This window comes from Chrysemys picta, chromosome 7 (assembly GCF_011386835.1).
Source record: "Chrysemys picta bellii isolate R12L10 chromosome 7, ASM1138683v2, whole genome shotgun sequence".
Taxonomy (NCBI): domain Eukaryota; kingdom Metazoa; phylum Chordata; order Testudines; family Emydidae; genus Chrysemys; species Chrysemys picta.
This window is the reverse complement of record NC_088797.1, coordinates 320,165-338,577: the sequence shown is the minus strand read 5'-3', so window position 1 is coordinate 338,577 and position 18,413 is coordinate 320,165. Positions and strand designations below refer to the sequence as shown.

At 49.0% G+C, this 18,413-nt stretch overlaps 2 protein-coding genes across 17 annotated transcripts in view; both read right to left on the bottom strand.

Annotated features, from left to right (window-relative positions):
* Positions 1 to 202: 202 nt before the first annotated feature.
* LOC101941395 (probable peptidyl-tRNA hydrolase 2) lies at positions 203 to 7,341 on the bottom strand. Of its 2 annotated transcripts, none has more exons than XM_065552866.1 (6): positions 7,189 to 7,341; positions 6,994 to 7,065; positions 6,611 to 6,685; positions 6,103 to 6,200; positions 5,356 to 5,470; positions 203 to 1,797 (listed from the first exon to the last, which is right to left on the bottom strand). In XM_065552866.1, exons 1-6 carry the CDS (start codon positions 7,255 to 7,257, stop codon positions 1,708 to 1,710), a joined length of 519 nt encoding a protein of 172 aa, XP_065408938.1. In that variant the 5' UTR covers positions 7,258 to 7,341; the 3' UTR covers positions 203 to 1,707. The 2 variants fall into 2 exon arrangements, with proteins under 2 accessions (XP_065408938.1, XP_065408937.1); XM_065552865.1 differs by having other exon boundaries at positions 7,153 to 7,278.
* A 365-nt stretch (positions 7,342 to 7,706) lies between these two features.
* Positions 7,707 to 18,413, bottom strand: part of LOC101941679 (SRSF protein kinase 3-like) — a 76,156-nt gene continuing 65,449 nt past the window's right edge. For all 15 annotated transcript variants that reach the window (XM_065552795.1, XM_065552794.1, XM_065552790.1 and 12 more), the window contains 5 exons: positions 18,056 to 18,138; positions 15,924 to 16,031; positions 15,323 to 15,392; positions 15,129 to 15,221; positions 7,707 to 9,900 (listed from right to left, as the gene is read on the bottom strand). In XM_065552795.1, the coding sequence (XP_065408867.1) occupies positions 9,644 to 9,900; positions 15,129 to 15,221; positions 15,323 to 15,392; positions 15,924 to 16,031; positions 18,056 to 18,138 (611 nt within the window). In that variant the 3' untranslated portion in view covers positions 7,707 to 9,643. The remainder of the gene's footprint in view (positions 9,901 to 15,128; positions 15,222 to 15,322; positions 15,393 to 15,923; positions 16,032 to 18,055; positions 18,139 to 18,413) is intronic.

The following is an 18,413-nucleotide window of genomic DNA, read 5'->3' as shown; positions in this document are numbered from 1 at the left end:
AGCTGGGAATGGGTGACGGGGGATGGATCACTTGATGATTACCTGTTGTGTTCATTCCTTTTTGGCCACTGTCGGAAGACAGGATACAGGGCTGAATGGACCTTTGGTCTGACCCAGTATGGCCATTCTTATGTTCTAACACCGACACTACAGACAAGCATGAGGATTTACCCCCAAGAAACTATTCAGGCATGTCAACACCTTGCTTATTAACAAGCATCCAAGTTTAATGTGGAGACCATATCCTGTAAGCCAAAAGCCTCTCCATAGGAATACAGGAGGTCTGAGCAGGTTCTGGTCACAAGCCTAATGACAAAGCAATGCCTCTGCTTCTTTCCCCCCTCAGTACATGTAACATTTAAAAACAAGGTGTCTTGGAAGTTCAGGCCACAGGTATTAAGATCCACTTCATGGGACAGCCAGTTTCACCTCTTCCAATTCCGGAACTGTGCGTACGGTGTACTGGGAATGGAGGTGTTATGATGGGAGGAGGAAAAAAAAACCATTATTGAACCATGCAAACTTGGATGCTGTCGCCATGGGCCAGTACCTACAGACAGACAATCAGCCAAGCCTACACATAACTAAAAGCCATTACTGTCGCCCAAAACACCCAGGGCTATTTTCTACCAACTGGATTGAATAAAGTTCACTAGAAATTCCACCTAAGCACATGTGCTACAAAACCACAACCAAGACCTAAAAGCAGGATGTTAGGGCTGGGGGAAAAAATTACCTCCCTCCCCTCTTGAATGTGAAATATTAATCCTAATTTAATGCCCATTTTCCTCACCTAGAGTAATTATTTCAACAGTACATTTCATAAAAAGATCAAGCCTGCATCTGTGCCACTGTTCAGTTTATACTGCCAGAATAGGCTTTAGAAGGATAGGAATTGCCAAACCAAGGGTCTATTTAGTCCTATATCCTCTCTGACAATGGCCAGTCTCAGATACGTAAGTGCAAGAAATTCCTGTAGAAGGCAATTATGGAATAACCTGCCCATAAGGGAAATTTCTTCCCAGCTCTGAAACAGGAGGGTTTGTTCTCCCTTCAGATCTAGCTGACCCCCATAAACCTACCTAGTACAACTGGGTATGTTCTTAGTCATTTAATCATCCAATATTTGAAACCCATTTTTATGCAAGAGATTAAAGGACATACACCTACCTCCATAAAAATTAAAAGCCCTCCCATCCTAAGCATGGCAGTGCACATTCCCTGGATTTCAATAAAACTCTAGAATTTCAGGGTGGGAACAGTGGGAATGAACAGAGCCACAAGCTCACCACAGAGATTTCAAGGAAAGGCAAGGTATCTGTCAGAATTTCATCTTGTTCATAAGCACGTTTCAGAAAATACAAGCCTTATTTTTCCAAGACAATTTCTAGGGAAGCTAGAGGTAGAAATGTGCAGCAGTCTCTCTAATCCACCTGCAGTAGCGCAGCAATACTACCTCTCACAGTCCTGGGCTAGCAAGACAGACTCCCTCAAATGGAAGGAAGAGTGCTGCCTCCTCACCCTAGCTTCATGCCTCCCCTGCAGCTTCATCAGGCAGAAAGGGGAGTAGCTGTCTGGTTCCCATGACTCGATGAAGGACCTGAGATGCTGTTAACAGGTGCTTCTTTCTCCATGTTGCATATAGGCTTGCAAATTCCACGGCGTGTAGTCAGGTACAGCGCACAATAATAGGCTTTGGTGCTGCTTTCAGTTCAACAGCCTCAGCTTCCCAGTCACCTGATTCACTATTTCTTCTTCTCCGATAATGGCAAGGACAGTGTAAGATCCAGCTGGAACCTACAGTGGAGAGAGAAGCATGCACTTCAGATGATGGTAAACATTCAGTTTTGATTTAAAGACTTCAAGTGAGAGTCCACCATGTCCATAAGTTGTTCCAATGATTAACCCTCCTCACTGTTAAGAATTTGCACCCTATCTAGTCTGAATTGTCTAGCTTCAGTTTCCAGCCATAGGATCTTGTCTTGCCTTGGTCTGACAGGTGTCCTCCATCATCAAATCTTCTCCCTGTGTAGGTACTTATAGATCAGGGTGGGCAAACTTTAGCCCGCAGGCTGGATCCGGCCCACCGTCCATTTTAATCCAGCCCTCGAGCTCCCGCTGGAGAGCAGGGTCTGAGGCTTGCCCCTCTCCAGTGCTCCAGCTGGGGCAGGGGCCGCTCCACATGGCTCACAGAAGCAGCGGCATGGTCCCCCTCCAGCTCCAACACATACGGGCAGCCAGGGGGCTCCACTCTGCACACTGCCCTGCCCCAAGTACCACACCCGCAGCTCCCATTGGCCAGGAACCTTGGCTGATGGGAGCTGCAGGGGTGGTGCCTGTGGACAGGGCAGTGTGCAGAGCCGCCTGACCACACTTCCGCATAGGAGCTGGAGAAGGGACATGCTACTTCAAGCGGCTCCCAGAAGCAGCAAGTGCCACCCAGAGCCTGCACCCCTGAGCCTCCCCCTGCCCTTCAAACCCCTTGATCCAAGCCTGGAGCACCCTCCTGCACCCCAAACCTCTCATCCCCAGCCCCACTCCAGAGCCTCTGCCCCAGCACAGAGCCTCCTCCCACTCTTAACTTTTCATTTCTGGCCCCACTCCGGAGCCTGCACTCCCAACCAGAGCCCTCACCCCCTCCCGCACCAACCCCAATTTTGTGAGCATTCATGGCCCGCCATACAATTTCTATTCCCAGATGTGGCCCTCGGGTCAAAAAGTTTGCCCACCCCTGTTATAGATTGATCAAGTCACTTCAACTTCCTGGATAAGCTAAATAGATTTAGCTTTTTTAGTCTGGCAAGTACACACAGTAAGAACGCAAATCGTTCTTGGGGATCTTGTTGGAACCCTTTCCAACATGTTTTTAGAGTGTTGGCACCAGAACTGAACATAGTATTCCAATAGTCTCCTTAATGCTGTATATAAAGTTAATACCACCTCCCTACTTTTGCATCATCCAAGGATCACATTAGCTCAACCACAACATTGCAATGGACCTCATCTTCAGCTGATTTCCACCTTGGTCCCTAAGTCACTATCAGCGTCAGTGCTTTCCAGGATGCAGTCCTCCAGCCTACAAGTGGGGTCCAGCCAGCTGGCCCGAGGTGGCCAGGGCCAATGGTTAAGGTTCGGTTAACGGTAAGCTTAATGCTTAGCAGTTAACCTTTTACATCCCTAGGACCTACATTCCTGGATCCTAGATGTATGACCTGGTGTTTGGCATAGAATATCAGGGTTGGAAGGGACCTCAAGAGGTTATCTAGTCCAACCCCCTGCTCAAAGCAAGACCAATCCCCAGACAGATTTTTGCCCCAGACCCCTAAATGGCCCTTTCAAGAATTTAAATCACAACCCTGGGTTTAGCAGGCCAATGCTCAAACCAGGCATGCACATGCGCGCACACACACACACACACACACACACACCCTTCCCCCCAGTGATTCCAGGTTACCACACACTCCACATTGCTCTGTTCTGGAGCAGTCCTCATTATATTGAAACTGACATCTGCAAACTTGACCAACAATGATTTCATATTTTCTTCTAAATCGTTGGTAATGATAGTACATAACATTGACCCAGGAACAGATTCCTGCGATATCCAAACAGGAACATCTCTATTGGATAACAATTCCCCAATTTAAATTTGTTATTCGCTTCATGATTTTGCAGATATATATTTTCAGACAGTCATGAGTACTAAGGCATTTGACTTACAGAAGTCTAAGTACATGGTGTTAACAATTATCTTTATAAACTTGGTTGATAATCTCAAATTTTATCAAGTTTGTCTGACAAGACATTTTCCATAAAGCCATGTTGATTGGTATTAACTATACTACCGTCCTTCAAGTCTTTACTGAATGCACCCCAGATCAGCTGTTCCATTATTTTATATGGGAGCAATGTCAGGCTAAGTGGCCTGAAGTTACTCAGGTTATCCTTTTAAAATATTGGCAGAAAGAAGAACATTGTGCCAATCTTGTAGAACTTCCAGAGTGTTCCAATATTTAACTATCAGCATCAATGGCTCAGAGAGTTCTTCCACCAACTCTTTTAGGACCCATGGGTGCAAGATATCTGTAAATGTTTAATTTTAGCAGTTGCTATTTAACACCCTGTTTAGTTACTGTCAGAATAGTAGGTTTTCCATCACCATGGTAGGATGTAAAGTCATCCAGCTTCTTTATCAGGCAAATATTTATTGAACACTTCTGCTTTTTTGCATAATTGTTGGCATCACAAGCTAAATGAGTAAAGAGTGTAACACTGTTGCAAAAAAGTAAAGATCATTCTGGCATGACTTAGCAGGAATGTTGTAAGCAAGACACGAGAAGTAATTATTCCGCTCTATGCTGCGCTGATTAGGCCTCAACTGGAGTATCGTGTCGAGTTCTGGGCGCCACATTTCAGGAAAGATGTGGATAAATTGGAGAAAGTCCAGAGAAGAGCAACAAAGATGATTAAAGGTCTAGAAAGCATGCCCTATGAGGGAAGATTGAAGAAATTGGGTTTGTTTAGTCTGGAGAAGAGAAGACTGAGGGGGCATATGACAACAGTTTTCGAGTCCATAAAAGGTTGTTATAAGGCAGAGGGAGAAAAAAAATTGTTCTCATTAACCTCTGAGGATACGCGAAGAAGCAATGGGCTTAAATTGCAGCAAGAACTGTTTAGGTTGGACATTAGAAAATGTCAGAGTGGTTAAGCACTTGGATAAATTATCTAAGGTGGTTGTGGAATCTCCATCATTGGACATTTTTAAGAGGTTAGACAAACACCTGTCAGGGATGGTCTAGATAATACTTATGAGTGCAGGGGACTGGACTAGATGACCTCTCGAGGCCCCTTCTTGTCCCACGATTCTATGATTTTACCATCCCTATCCAACAACAGACTTACATCATTGCTAGAATTTCTTTTGTTTTGGATATTTGAAAAAATTCCTTTTTATTGTCTGTAGCCTTACAGGCTACAGGTTTCTTTTTATTGATTTCTTTGGCTTCCCTTTTCAAGGTCTTCATTTTATAACTGCTAATTTGTTGTCATTGCTACCAGTGTCTACTTTCCCCTTCCAGCTTTTTTTTTTTTTTTAATTTTATCACTTCTTTCAAATTCCTTAACTAGAACAAGGTAACTGAAGAATCATTTGATAATTGCTGAATTATGGGGTTTTTAAGACATCTAGTAAAATTTTCTTAGATTGACTTCCAGTTATTATTCATATTGTTTTAAATTCTTCCTCCCAATCAGTTTTGCTCACAATTGTTTTCAAACTCTGGGACATTGGCCCTTTTAAAGTGCCAAATGTATTGTATTAGTTACACACATGCACTCAATTCCTAGCTTGGTTACCTGTGTTCTCCCTGCATCCTGCACCAAGTATGTTGGCAGCTCCAGGCTCAAAGCCAATGCTTGCAAATCCATCAGGTGGGCAGTGTTTGATCCTTGAACTACAACCTTCTTCGCACTAACAAGGAGAAACCAAGTGATCAGAAAGAGCTCATACTATCCCGTGACCTCTTATCAGAGGATGCTTGGCTAGGAGAGCAGTGTACAAGCTAAGGAAGTCATTGGCCTAACAAAAGAGTTAGAGATCCATCTCCCATTCATCTAGCAACTGCAAACCCACCTGCTTCAGATAGGAGCATAACAGTTATTCAAGATTAATTTACTAAGTTAAATTTCAGATAAATTATCTACAAGAGACAAAAAGCCCAGATCAGAAAGGGTCCTCCCTCCTTTGGCCCTTTCAATGACCAAGTAGAATGAGAACATTCTGATGTCTACTCATCTTTATCTGTTTAACCCATTTCAGACAACTGCTTGAAGAACCATTTAGAGTGAATGCTAAATGAGTGAAAGGGGGGATTAAGAGGAAGGACCAAGGGGAATGCAGTGAAGTGCTGTGAAAGCTCTGCTGCTGCTGCCCCTCAAGCTTAGTCTTGGATATTGCCTGTTATTTCAATCCTTCACCCTCCCTCCCAACAAGGAAGCCTGACCAACATGAGTCAGTGCGCTCCGTTTTCTCTCTGAATTTTACAACATATATTCAATAGGGTGGCTGGACACATGTTTATCACACGCACACTACCATCTTACCCATATTCATCCCACTGAGAGATCATCTCCCTCCCAGTGGATTTTTCCTGTATTAACTGGTACAGGCCAACAGCTGCATGTCCGACCTGGGCTGCTATCTGTAAGGGGAAACATTACATCTGAACAGGTGAGCCACTGAAGCCACTCCTCCCTACTGGTGTGATAATAGGGGCACAAGTCCTCTGCATTCACATACAGCCTTCAGCAGGAGGCAGTCCCATCACCGTCCCAGATTGGGGGGGGGGGGGGGGGCAGCAGGGAAGAGAAAGACAAGATCATTTCCCCCTCCATAACAAAATGCTTATTCATGTCTCAGTGGTGTGTGCAACCCAAGGCCACTGGCAGAGCAGCACAGGGAGGCCAGGTTCTTCTTTACAGGGCCACGCAATGAGCTGGCACCCAGCTCTTTTCACGGGTGGCTCCGCAGTCTGGGCAGGGCGGGCAACCACCCCCGGCACCGCAGCTTGGCCGGCCAGAATCTGGGCTTCCCGGCTGCTCGGCACTTTACCTTCCCGACGCCCATGGCGAGCTCCGTGTTCACCACGAACACCATCTTGTAGCAGCCGCCGCCATCCGCCTGCTCCTGAAAAAGAAACCGGGGCATGGGCCGCCGGGGCCGGGCTCCGCCGCGCGGGGAGGGGGGGGGGGGGGGAACGGCCGGGGCCGGGCCCCGCCGCGCGGGGAGGGGAGGGGGGGGGGGAAAGGGGGGGAACGGCCGGGGCCGGGCTCCGCCGCGCGGGGAGGGGGGGGGGGGGGAACGGCCGGGGCCGGGCCCCGCCGCGCGGAGGGGGGGGGGGGGAACGGCCGGGGCCGGGCCCCGCCGCGCGGGGAGGGGAGGGGGGGGGAAAGGGGGGGAACGGCCGGGGCCGGGCCCCGCCGCGCGGGGCCTACCTGCGTCTCCAGGCCGCCGAAGTAGAGCTGCGCCGCCGCCTCCGCGGACACATTCCCGGTCAGGGCCAGCGCCTGCGGCGGGGGAGAAGAGAGAGGCGTGAGCCGAGCCCCGCCCGCCCCGGCTCACCCGGCCCCTAGAAACGCCCCGGCCCGGCTCACCCGGCCCCTAGAAACGCCCGGCCCGGCCCGGCTCACCCGGCGCGCCGCCGCCTCGGGCACCCCCAGCTCCCGCAGCGGCACCAGCAGCGCCTCATCTGCCTCCATCCCACCGCGCGACCAGCGGCCGCTCCACTCTCCTATTGGCTGCGCCCTGCATGGCCCGGCCAATCCGATTTGTTCTTCGCCTCCATGTGATTCCCAGCCACGCCCACACCCCTGCAACGAATCCGCTCCGTCATCCGCTGTCTCCCCCCCCCCCCCGCGCGCCCCAACGTCCCCCCCCGCCCCGTACCCCCCCCCCCCCGCGCAGCCCCGCAGGCCTGAGAGTCGCCCCCCGCCCGCCCCGCTGGGCAGCTCCCCCCGCCCAGACACGGCTCCACAGGCCTGACCGTCACCCACCGCTCCTACCCCACTGGGCCGGGCAGCTGCCTGCCCAGCCCCTGGCACGGGCTCCTCAGGCCCCCCTGCCTGAGCCGGGAGAGGAAACCCAGCCCCCGTGTGAATCGGACCCACCCGGGCATTGTAATGCTCAGACACATCATTAGCACGTGGGACTCAGTCACAGGATATAATTGAAGTCAGAAAGATACCGAACAATTATGGGTAACATGCACGTCCGCCGTTACATTCAACAGGATTAAAAAGGAATAGTCTGTAACCCCTCCAGCCTCAGGCCCTGAGCCAACTGCCAACTAAACAGGTTTAAGAAGAAATTTCCCCTATGGGGAAGTTGCTACATAATTGTCCATTATGAGGTTTCATTCACCTCTCTGCAACATGAAGTACTGGCCAATATGTGAGAAAGAATACTAGTCTAGACAGACTACTCGAAGGAATTGCCGAACTTAATCCAGGGTCCCTACAGGTATTACTGCATTTAGTGTGTTTACCCTTCAGTTCCCAAGACCCATCTAAGTGTGGTATTTACATATGCTTACAAACCATTCAGGAATAAAGGGATTAATTAAACTGAAGCCTTTTCAGAATTAGGCCTGTTTAAGGTAAAGAACATAAGAACATAAAGATGCATCTCAGCATAAAACACTGCAGCCAAAACAGCTGGAATATCCTTTGATGCAGTATTTGACTAAGAAATCTTCAGCAAATGCCTGGATGGCCAGTGAGATAGAAGCATCCACAGATGTGGTACCTGGGCTTTGGAAATGGCATCAGAGAGTGCAGTACTGGGATCAGATAATGGGAGAGGAGAAGGTAGTTCTCTTCTCCTCCTCCATCCTACCTGTAATCCCAGAGGAGCCGAGTAATATTGATAAAATGATCAGCATGGAAATAGTTAACAGTGTTGACACGCAACTCACCATCATTAGACTCAGAGTTAACACCCATCAAAATGTACTAGATCACTGGTTCTCAAACTTTAGCAACCCGAGGACCCCCATTTTGATTTAAAACTTTTCATAGACCCCCAAGCTGGCTTCTAATTTTCCCCAGGGTGCTCAACCCCTGCCCAGCCTCAGGCCCCGCCCCACTCCACCCTTTCCCCCAAGGCCCCACCCCATCTTCCCATCCCTGCTCTACCCCTGCCCCTCCTCTTCCCGCCCCCTTCTCCAAGCAAGCCCCATCCCCACTCCCTCCCAGCACCTCCTGCACACCACTGAACAGCTGTTCTGCGGCCTGCAGGACGTACTGGGAGGAAGGGGGAGGAGTTGATTGGCGGGGCTGGTGGTCCTGGACATGACTCCTGGACCCCCTGGAGTATCCTCGCGGACTCCAGTTTGAGAACCTGTACTAGATAGTTCACACTAAAGACTTGCTGGTCCCCTCTCTTCCTCGTTCCTGCCCCAAGCAAAAGGCTTTTCTCACAGAATTTAAGATTTATGGGGAAAGAAATCCTTCCCAGAGCCTGGCAGCTTCTCCACATCTAGAGTAACTGATGGAGCCCATGAACATTCCCTACTTGGTTAGGGAGCTAGGCCTAAAGATCTGCTTCCGTTCCAGCAGTACCACTACCAGACAATGAAACCCCTTTGTAGAGCCTCCTCTCACAGCTTGTACTCTGAGTCAGAGAAACTACAGTGGGCTTAGCTCTTCTATACCTGCTGAAGGATTAGCTATTTGTGACTTCCCACATTTAGCGGGCAGCAGGTTAGAGATATCTGCACAGAGGACTAGAAACCTAACTTTTCTTTGAATGGAAGTCTAGCTTCTGCAGAAACCAATATGGAAGTTGAGTTGTGCCATCTCTGTAGACAGATTGGTGGCAGGTGCAGAAATGTGGCAATAAATGGGAAAGTAATGGAGTAAAAGCACCTAGGTTCAGGAACAGAGGAGATGGAGCCATTGTAACAGACAACAAGCTGCTGAGGAAGGAGAGTGAGACTCAGTCAGGCTACTTGGATTATGGTGTTAAGGGAATGGAGCCTGGTGAAAGGACAGGAACATAGTGGGAGAGAAAAAGGCTGCCAATGCTTGAATTCCACTATGAATTCTATGGCCTGCATCTTCAACAGATTTGCCATCTGGTATGGTTCTATGTCCTGTGGAATAAACTGATCTTCTGTGTTCCGTCTCCAGAGAAAGAGTCACAAGGCTGATCTGGACACTGGGTACTCAGCCATGGGTGTTGGAGGCATTTCACTGCTGTTGTCCGTTTGGCTGGTGTGTATTCCAGCATTGGCAGAAGGAAGCTAGTAAATGGAGCGGCCTCTTGCTTTGTCCAGTTGTATCTGTCCATTAGGGTGTTGTACAGAGTGCAGGGGAAAAGCCTGGAAATCCGTAGGAGAGCACCTACCAAAGATGACATAAGCACAATACTTCACCATTGAGTATAAAAGCCTCCTAAATCCCTCTCCTCTTGCTGCTTTATTACACACCACCTCCTCCTGGATTCTCCCTACACCACCTTAAATAATTCTCCTGCTCTTCACTCTTTATACTTATTCAATACCTGTAAGGTGCCACCTGTCAGCCAGTTGTGCTGATCTTTGAACTCCCCCCACTATGTCAACATTGCTCTGGTGATAATATGCCCAAAAGTGAATTAAATATTTTAGATGCAGTCACACCAGGGGCCATAAAGTCAGAGACCATCACCTCCCTGCTCCGTGATACCTCTGTGAATGCAGCCCAAAAATGCATTGGCCCTTTTTCGTTGCCATATCTCACTGCAAACTCATGTATAATTTCTTTATTATGATTATTGCTTTTACAGGCCCAGAAGTCTGGTAGACACTTAACAGAAGACAGAAGACACAGTCCTTGCCCAGAGAGCATGCAGTAAGTCAGGTTAGGCTGACCAGTACCCAATGGGTCAATTAAATTTACAAATATACACAATTAATGAGAAAAATATCCATAATGACTATCTTTTGACTCGCTTCTTGTTGGCACCATGGAAGGAAAAAACGGTTACCTACCTTTTTGTAACGGTTGTTCTTCGAGATGTGTTGCTCATCTCTATTCCATTCTAGGTGTGCGCGTGCCCACGTGCGCGGCTGTTGGAGATTTTTGCCTTAGTGGTATCCGTAGGGTCAGCAGCTAAGTTTCCTGTAAGCTGCGCAGCTGCAACCTACTTAGCGCCATGTAAGCGCTTAGAGAACCTGCACGGGGTCCTGCCACAACTGGGAGAGGGACGCCCCTCCCCCAGCCCCCGCCTAGCCCGGCTGCCAACCTGCTGCGGCCGGGGCAGCCCAGACTTGCCGTGGCCGGGGAACCCTTCCTCCGGCCCCAACTCCGCTGCAGCCAAGACCTGCCGGGGCGGGCTGGCCTGGCCCAGGACCCAGGCGCGGCCATGCTGGGACCAGGGGAGAGGCATCTATCCTGCAGTCCCAGCCCCGGAGCTGTTGCGGTGGGGATAGACGCCTCTTCCCCCAACCCAGGTGCTACTGCGGGGAGTCTGCTCTCCCTGCCAGAGCATCCTCCTGTACCCCAAACCCTTCATCCGCGGCCCCACCCCAGAGCCCACACCCCCAGCCGGAGCCCTCACCCCATGCACCAAGCCCCAGCCCTGAGCCCTTCATGCCCAGCACCACCCCAGAGCCCACACCCCCAGCCAGAGCCCTCATCCCATGCACCAAGCCGCAGCCCTGAGCCTCTCATGTCTGGCCCCAGCCCACACCCCCAGCCGGAGCCCTCACAAACCTTCACCCCAACCCTCTGCTCCCTCCCACTCTCCGAACCCCTCGGTCCCACAACCACCACATGAATTTTGTTATGTGCACCAATGTGAAGGTGATGTGTCACACATCACCTCCATAGCACATAACAAAATTAATTCCACACGTGGGTGGGAAAAATTAGAGGGAACACTGGTCGGCAATGGCGCCCCCATGAGTGCCGCACTCATGCGCTGGTATATCAGGCCCTATGCCCCCTCAGTTCCTTCTTGCCGGCAACTCCAACAGCGGGGCAGGAAGGTGGGTCATGGAATGGACATGAAAAAAATTAATTAATTAATGGAGATATCCTATCTCCTGGAACTGGAAGGGACCTTGAAAGGTCATCGAGTCCAACCCCCTGCCTTCACTAGCAGGACCAAGTACTGATTTTGCCCCAGATCCCTAAGTGGCCCCCCTCAAGGACTGAACTCACAACCCTGGGTTTAGTAGGCCAATGCTCAAACCACTGAGCTATCCCTCCCCAACACAGCTCAAAGAACAACAGTTACAGAAAGGTAGGTAACCGTTTTTTCTTCGAGTGCTTGCTCGTGTCCATTCCGTTCTAGGTGACTCATAAGCAGTGCCAATGGAGATGGGCTGAGAGTTCATGGTCTTGCAGCTTGCAGCACTGCTCTGCCGAAGCCAGCATTGTCCCGGGCCTGCTGGGTGAGTGCACAATGGGATGTAAATGTGTGGACAGATGACCAGGCTGCAGCTCTACAGGTCTCTTAGATGGGTACCTGAGCCAAGAAGGCCACTGATGACGCTTGCACTCTAGTTGAGTGTGCCGTGACTATTGCCGGTGGAGGCACTTTCACCAGCTCGTAGCAGTATCAGATGCAGGCTGTGATCCAAGATGAAATCCTTTGAGCAGACAGTGGGCGACCTTTCATCCTGTCTGCCACTGCAACGAACTGCTGCGTTGACTTGCAAAATGGCCTTGTCCTGTCGATATAGAAGGCCAGCGCCCTCCCGACATCCAGGGCATTCCTCTTCCGATTTATGAGGCTTCAGGAAGAAGACAGGCAAGTATATGTCCTGGCCGGTATGAAACTGGGAAACTACCTTGGGCAGGAACACCGAGTGCAGTCACAGCTGGACCTTATTCTGGTAGAATATGTAGGGTGGTTCTGAAATAAGAGCCCTGATCTCAGACACCCTGCGGGCAGACATTACTGCAACCAGGAATAAAATCTTCCAGGAGAGAAGGAGAAGAGAGCAGGAAGCCAGAGGTTCAAAGAGAGGCCCCATGAGCCTTGACAGCACGAGATTCAAGTCCCAGGAAGGACAAAGTAGTGGCCAGATGGACCCTGACTGATGACAGGGACAAGCCCTGGAGCTTGAGGTGCAGAAGATAATCCAGAATAACCTGCAGCAAGGCCAGTTGTTCTGAAGCCCAGTACGTGAACCTTTTCCACTTGGCCAAATAAGTCGCTCTGGTGGAGGGTTTTCTGCTACCCAACAAGACCTGTAGAACCCGGGCCGAGCATTCCTGCTCTTCCACATTCAGCCATGCAGTCAAATGCAACACCACCAAGTTCGGGAGACTCAACTGTTGAGTCTTTCACTGTTGCACCACATGTTTCTAGCCAGTCAGTTGAGTTTCTTGCAGAAAGATAGTGAGCATTTGCTGGTCTTCTTCGGAACCAGTGTTCAACTTCAGGATGAACAAGTGACAATGCACTTAACGTTGGCCTCCAGTTTGTAGTGTGTGGTATTTTTTGCTTAAATAGAAAGTAGGATGCCACAGCCATGTTTGTTCGCATGAACTGTGTTGTGTCTCCAGCATTCTTAACATCCTCATTAACACTCACTGGTGTTGTCCTTGGTCAGTGGAGACTCAGAGTTCAGAGGTGCTTTCACATGAGTTCACCTCCCAGGTGGGGGGGCAAGATGGCACCTTGCTTGTTCCTCCAGCTGCTGTTTGCTCTGGCCACTGTTGTTTGTTGTGCCACTGTTCACTCCATCGCTCTGTTGCCAATGGCCCTGCGCCATCACCTGCCACTGTGACCTCTGCAAGTTGGTCTCCTGAGGTTCCACCCAGATCTCAGTGATTTCAGCTGAGCTCTCAGTGGGGGGACCTCGCTGCTAGTGCAGTCTGGGCCGTCTCTTCCACAGAAACACTGTCCCCACAGCAGGACTAAGCACTTAGACCTGATTTCAGCTGTTGTGGTCACTTAACAAAACAAAAGACTATCTATGGAGCCTAATCAGCTCTGTCTTTAAACAGTGGAGAGGGGCAGGTCAAATAGTACTTGTGACTCAGGCAGACCATCAAGCAAAACACCTGTCCCCAGCCTCTCTCTTGATGCCCTCGATCAGCACAGGCTAGGTACAGTTCTACTGCCCTTTACTCATACAACAAGAACAACAACATTACATTACCCACCACCCCGCATTCAAGTGATTTGTAACCCAAACCTAGCCAAAATCTATCCCTTGGGCAACACAGCTCTGTTTGCTGGATACCTAGGTAGATTAGGTGTGAATGTAAATACAATCTGGTCCTGAAGCCCTTTCCCCCCAGCCCCAGCTCATCCCTAGCTGTCAGGGAGAGCTCATTAAGACTTTGCTTACAAATCATCATTTGGATTTATTAGGTTGGCCAATGTCCCCGAAATGAATGCACCGACATTGTCATAAAAAACAACAGCTGTATAAGGAAGCTAGTCTATGTTCATACTTTTCAAATCTATTATACTTTTCAGATACACGTATTTTATCATACACTGTATATACTTTTAAAGTATGTATTAATGTTTCAATTTCAATTCAAATTTCCAAACAATCACTAAACTGGCAACACTGCATGTAACTAGTTCACAAAAATGGGGTGGGGGTGTTGGGGAAATTCGGGGGGCAAGGTGGGGAAATCCCTGTTTGAGGCTGTTTCACTGGCTGAGTGGAGAAAGGAACATAGTAAGAGACTAAGTGGGAAAGTGGGGAGGGAGAGTGCTAGGTAGGGCCTTGGAGTCAAGGACAAAATGTTTAAACTTGATGAACCAAGGGAGAGGCAGCAAAGAGATTCAAAGAGAGGAGATGCACATTTTCGACAGAGTGGGCTGGAGGCAAAGGCGGCGGAGTTGGGAAGAGGATGTGCTTGTCCTCTGTCAGCATAATATCCGAATTTCAGGCTTCTTCCAGCTTGACTCTCATTTAGTTATTTTCATCCCACGTTTCTACTCTCTATCTAGGTCCTTTTGGGATATTTCTTAGTTCTCACTGACTAAGAAACTCCTACCGACTTTAGAATTTTGTACTGGCATCATCTCCTGAGTAACTCTCAAGTCAACAGGTTGGCATAGCAAGGTCCTAGAGGACTTCATGGAGTCTTCAGCTCTCTCCCTGCTTACAGAGAGCTTTGCTTAAGATAGCTTTTTGTTTGTTTTTCAAAGAGCAAGTTATTTAGGGGTGGGTCAGAGATCTGCACCTTTCTGCACAGGCGGCGACTTTCCATTGTGCTGGGGGGTGCTTGACCCCCCGGTTCTGCCCCAGGCCCTGCCCTCACTCCATCCCTTCCCCCAAGGCCACACCCCTGCCCCGCCCTGCATCTTCCCACCCCGCTCCGCCCCGTTCCGCCCCCTCCCCCGAGTGTGCCGCGTCCTCGCTCCTCCCCTCCCCCCCAGCCTCCTGCACGCCGCGGAACAGCTGATTGCGATGGGCAGGAGGGAGAAGCGCTGATTGGCGGGGCCTGCTGTTGGGCAGGAGGCACTGGGGGAGGAGGGGGAGGTGCTGATGGGGGGCTGCTGGTGGGTGCTCAGCACCCACCATTTTTTCCCCATGGGTGCTCCAGCCCCAGAGCACCCACGGAGTCAGCACCTATGCCTTTCTGGATAACTCCCCAGCTCCTATTTTCACCTTGTCTGCTGAAGAATTTAGACGACTGTTTCCAGGAGAAAATAATTTTAGGAGGAATTCTTCCCAGGAGTTCAATGATACGAGCAACATGATCTAGAGAGAGAGAGAAAGAGAATGGGGGAAAACAAGAAGCTGGATATTTAGATTTTATGATCCTTTCATCAATGAAGTCACTGAAGATGACAGAATCCTACCATCATCTCTGGAGAAATATTTCCCAGCCTGGGGTTCAAAAAGGCACTCGCCGGTCACCATTTCAAATGCCTGGAAATGAAATAGCCTATTAATCCACTCAGTGCCCAAGCCAGACAGTCAAGAGAGTCATTCTTCACCAGTCCCTCCACTCCCTCAGCACCACCCCATTTTTCACTTCTCCAATACTCCATGACACAGGAGTGTTCCTAAGATAAGGAAACACCTGCAGGTGCCGACAGTCCCTGCTCTGCCACCACAGACATCACATTCCCCTTTGCCTGGGTAAATCTCAGTGTGTATCTGGTTCAGTTTGACATATGTTAGGTTCCATATATAGGGTATTAATTGCCTTGTAATCAATATAGGGACAAGACAATTAAGAGGAGGTTTATCTGCAGTACAACTTTGAACAAAAGTTGGTATTTGCAGCGTGCTTATTTTTATCACGACTTCTTCAGACAAGACTCGTCTTACTCCCAAATGCAGTAAGATCAACTGATGGCTGAGGACAGATATTCTCACAGGGTTGCTGGTGTGTCATTCATGTTCACATCTGTGGTGCACTGCAATCACCATGTCCATTGGGCTGAGAATCCCTACCAGGCAGGCTGTGCTCCAGATATCTGCAGGAGTGCTGTAATCTAACCCAAGAAGAACTTCCAGGGCTCGGTATGGCTGGGTCTGGATCTCTTTGGAAAGGGGCTTGTACTGAAACAGAAAGGACGGACTATGGCTAGTGGTTCACAACTGATTAAAAACAAAGAAAATCACAGCAAAGTCCAGGATATAGTGGTACAGACCATGGATGGAACATGCTGAATGCATATACCCAATCTCATGCAGGATACAGCAGATCTACCTGCTGAGCCCCACAACACCTGGGGTGATTTCCCTTCATTCTCCTCATGATTAGACATTTCTACTGGACTAAAACAATGAGGAGGCACCTTAGAGACTAACACATTTATTTGGGCATAAGCTTTCGTGGGCTAGAACCCACTTCATCAGATGCATGGAGTAGAAAATACAGGAGCAGGTATAAATACATGAAAGGATGGGAGTTGCCTTACCAAGTGTGAGGTCAGTCTAATGAGACAATTAATTTAACAGCAGGATACCAAGGGAGGAAAAATAAATAAAGTGGCCCATATCAGACAGTTGACAAGAAGGTGTGATCACTTTGGTCACTCAATAACAGGCCAGGGAGGTTGAAGTGTTCTCCTACAGGTTTTTGTATATTGCCATTCCTGATATCTGACTTGTGTCCATTTATCCTCTTGCGTAGTGACTGTCCAGTATGGCCAATGTACATAGCAGAGGGGGCTGATGGCATATATAACATTGGTGGACGTGCAGGTGAATGACCCGGTGATGTTGTAGCTACATATACAATGTTATATATGCCAATGTTATATAGGAGAACACTTCAACCTCCCTGGCCACACAATAGCAGATGTAAAGGTAGCCATCTTACAGCAAAAAAACTTCAGGACCAGACTCCAAAGAGAAACTGCTGAGCTCCAGTTCATTTGCAAATTTGACACCATCAGATCAGGATTAAACAAAGACTGTGAATGGCTATCCAACTACAGAAACAGTTTCTCCTCCCTTGGTGTTCACACCTCAACTGCTAGCAGAGCACCTCACCCTCCCTGATTGAACTAACCTCGTTATCTGCACACTGATATATACCTGCCTCTGGAGATTTCCATTACTTGCATCTGAAGAAGTGAGGTTCTTACCCACGAAAGCTTATGCTCCCAGTACTTCTGTTAGTCTCAAAGGTGCCACAGGACCCTCTGTTGCCTTTTACAGATTCAGACTAACACGGCTACCCCTCTGATACTTCACACCTTCTTGTCAACTGTCTGAAATGGGCCACTCTCATTATCACTTCAAAAGTTATTTTTCATCCCTTGGTATCCTGCTGTTAAATGATTTGTCTCATTAGACTGACCTCACACTTGGTAAGGCAACTCCCATCCTTTCATGTATTTATACCTGCTCCTGTATTTTCCACTCCATGCATCTGATGAAGTGGGTTCTAGCCCATGAAAGCTTATGCCCAAATAAATGTGTTAGTCTCTAAGGTGCCACAAGGACTCCTCATTGTTTTTGCTGATACAGACTAACACGGCTACCCCTCTGAAACCTTCTACTGGACTGACATTGTTTGATATTTCTAGTTGTAGAAGCTAACTGTATGCACATACAAGCTTGTCCAAAGCATGCAGCATGGCCCAGAGTACAGAGGTCAGCTCTGAGCTGGGAGTGCAGAGGACAAACACACATTACAAGATGAAATCAATCTCTCTTTCACAGCACAATAAAACTTTTCAAGGAGATGTACAATAATGGACAGACACTAAGATCAGAGTCAGAAAAGAGAGAACAGGCTCCTTCATCCTAGGGGGTGAGAGCAATGGCGTAGCCAGCTTCTAAGAGGAGAGGGAGCAAACATAAAAAGGTGCCCCCCATTGGGTCCTCCTCTGGCCATGCCCCCCTTGGCTCCTCCTCTGGCCGCTCCACGCCCCCATGGCTCTTCCTCTGGCCGCACCGCCCCTTCCCCCCCCATGGCTCCTCCGGCCCCGCCGTGCCACCCCTGCACCCCCTCTCGCTCCTCCGGCCGCTTTTGGAAAGGCGCCGCTTATGGAACATGTGCTGAGGGGAAGCGGCTGCTTCCCCTGCACCCCGCTAGCTACACTACTAGGTGAGAGCTGAAACTGACTCACGGTCCAGCATGCGCTGCCTAGGTCTGCAATTTTCACTCCCATTTTCATTATATTGCAATGATCCAATTGATTGGCAAGAATTCCTGTATGAAAGAAAAAAAAAACAGAGCTTAAATTCACAATTTTTCTAGATACAAAAAATTATGTTTTTAAGAGACACTGGATTTATGGATTATTATAACAATCTGTAACCCACTAATCCCCCTTTTGTCCTATTACTACAGGAGTGTTATCCGGCCACTTCACTTTGAATGATCCCTTAGAATATGTGCTAAGCACTTAAGCTAAACTATCTGATTGATCTTGTATTTAGCTGTGACACCCTGAGTACCTTTCCCAGACCTTAGGAAGAGCTCTT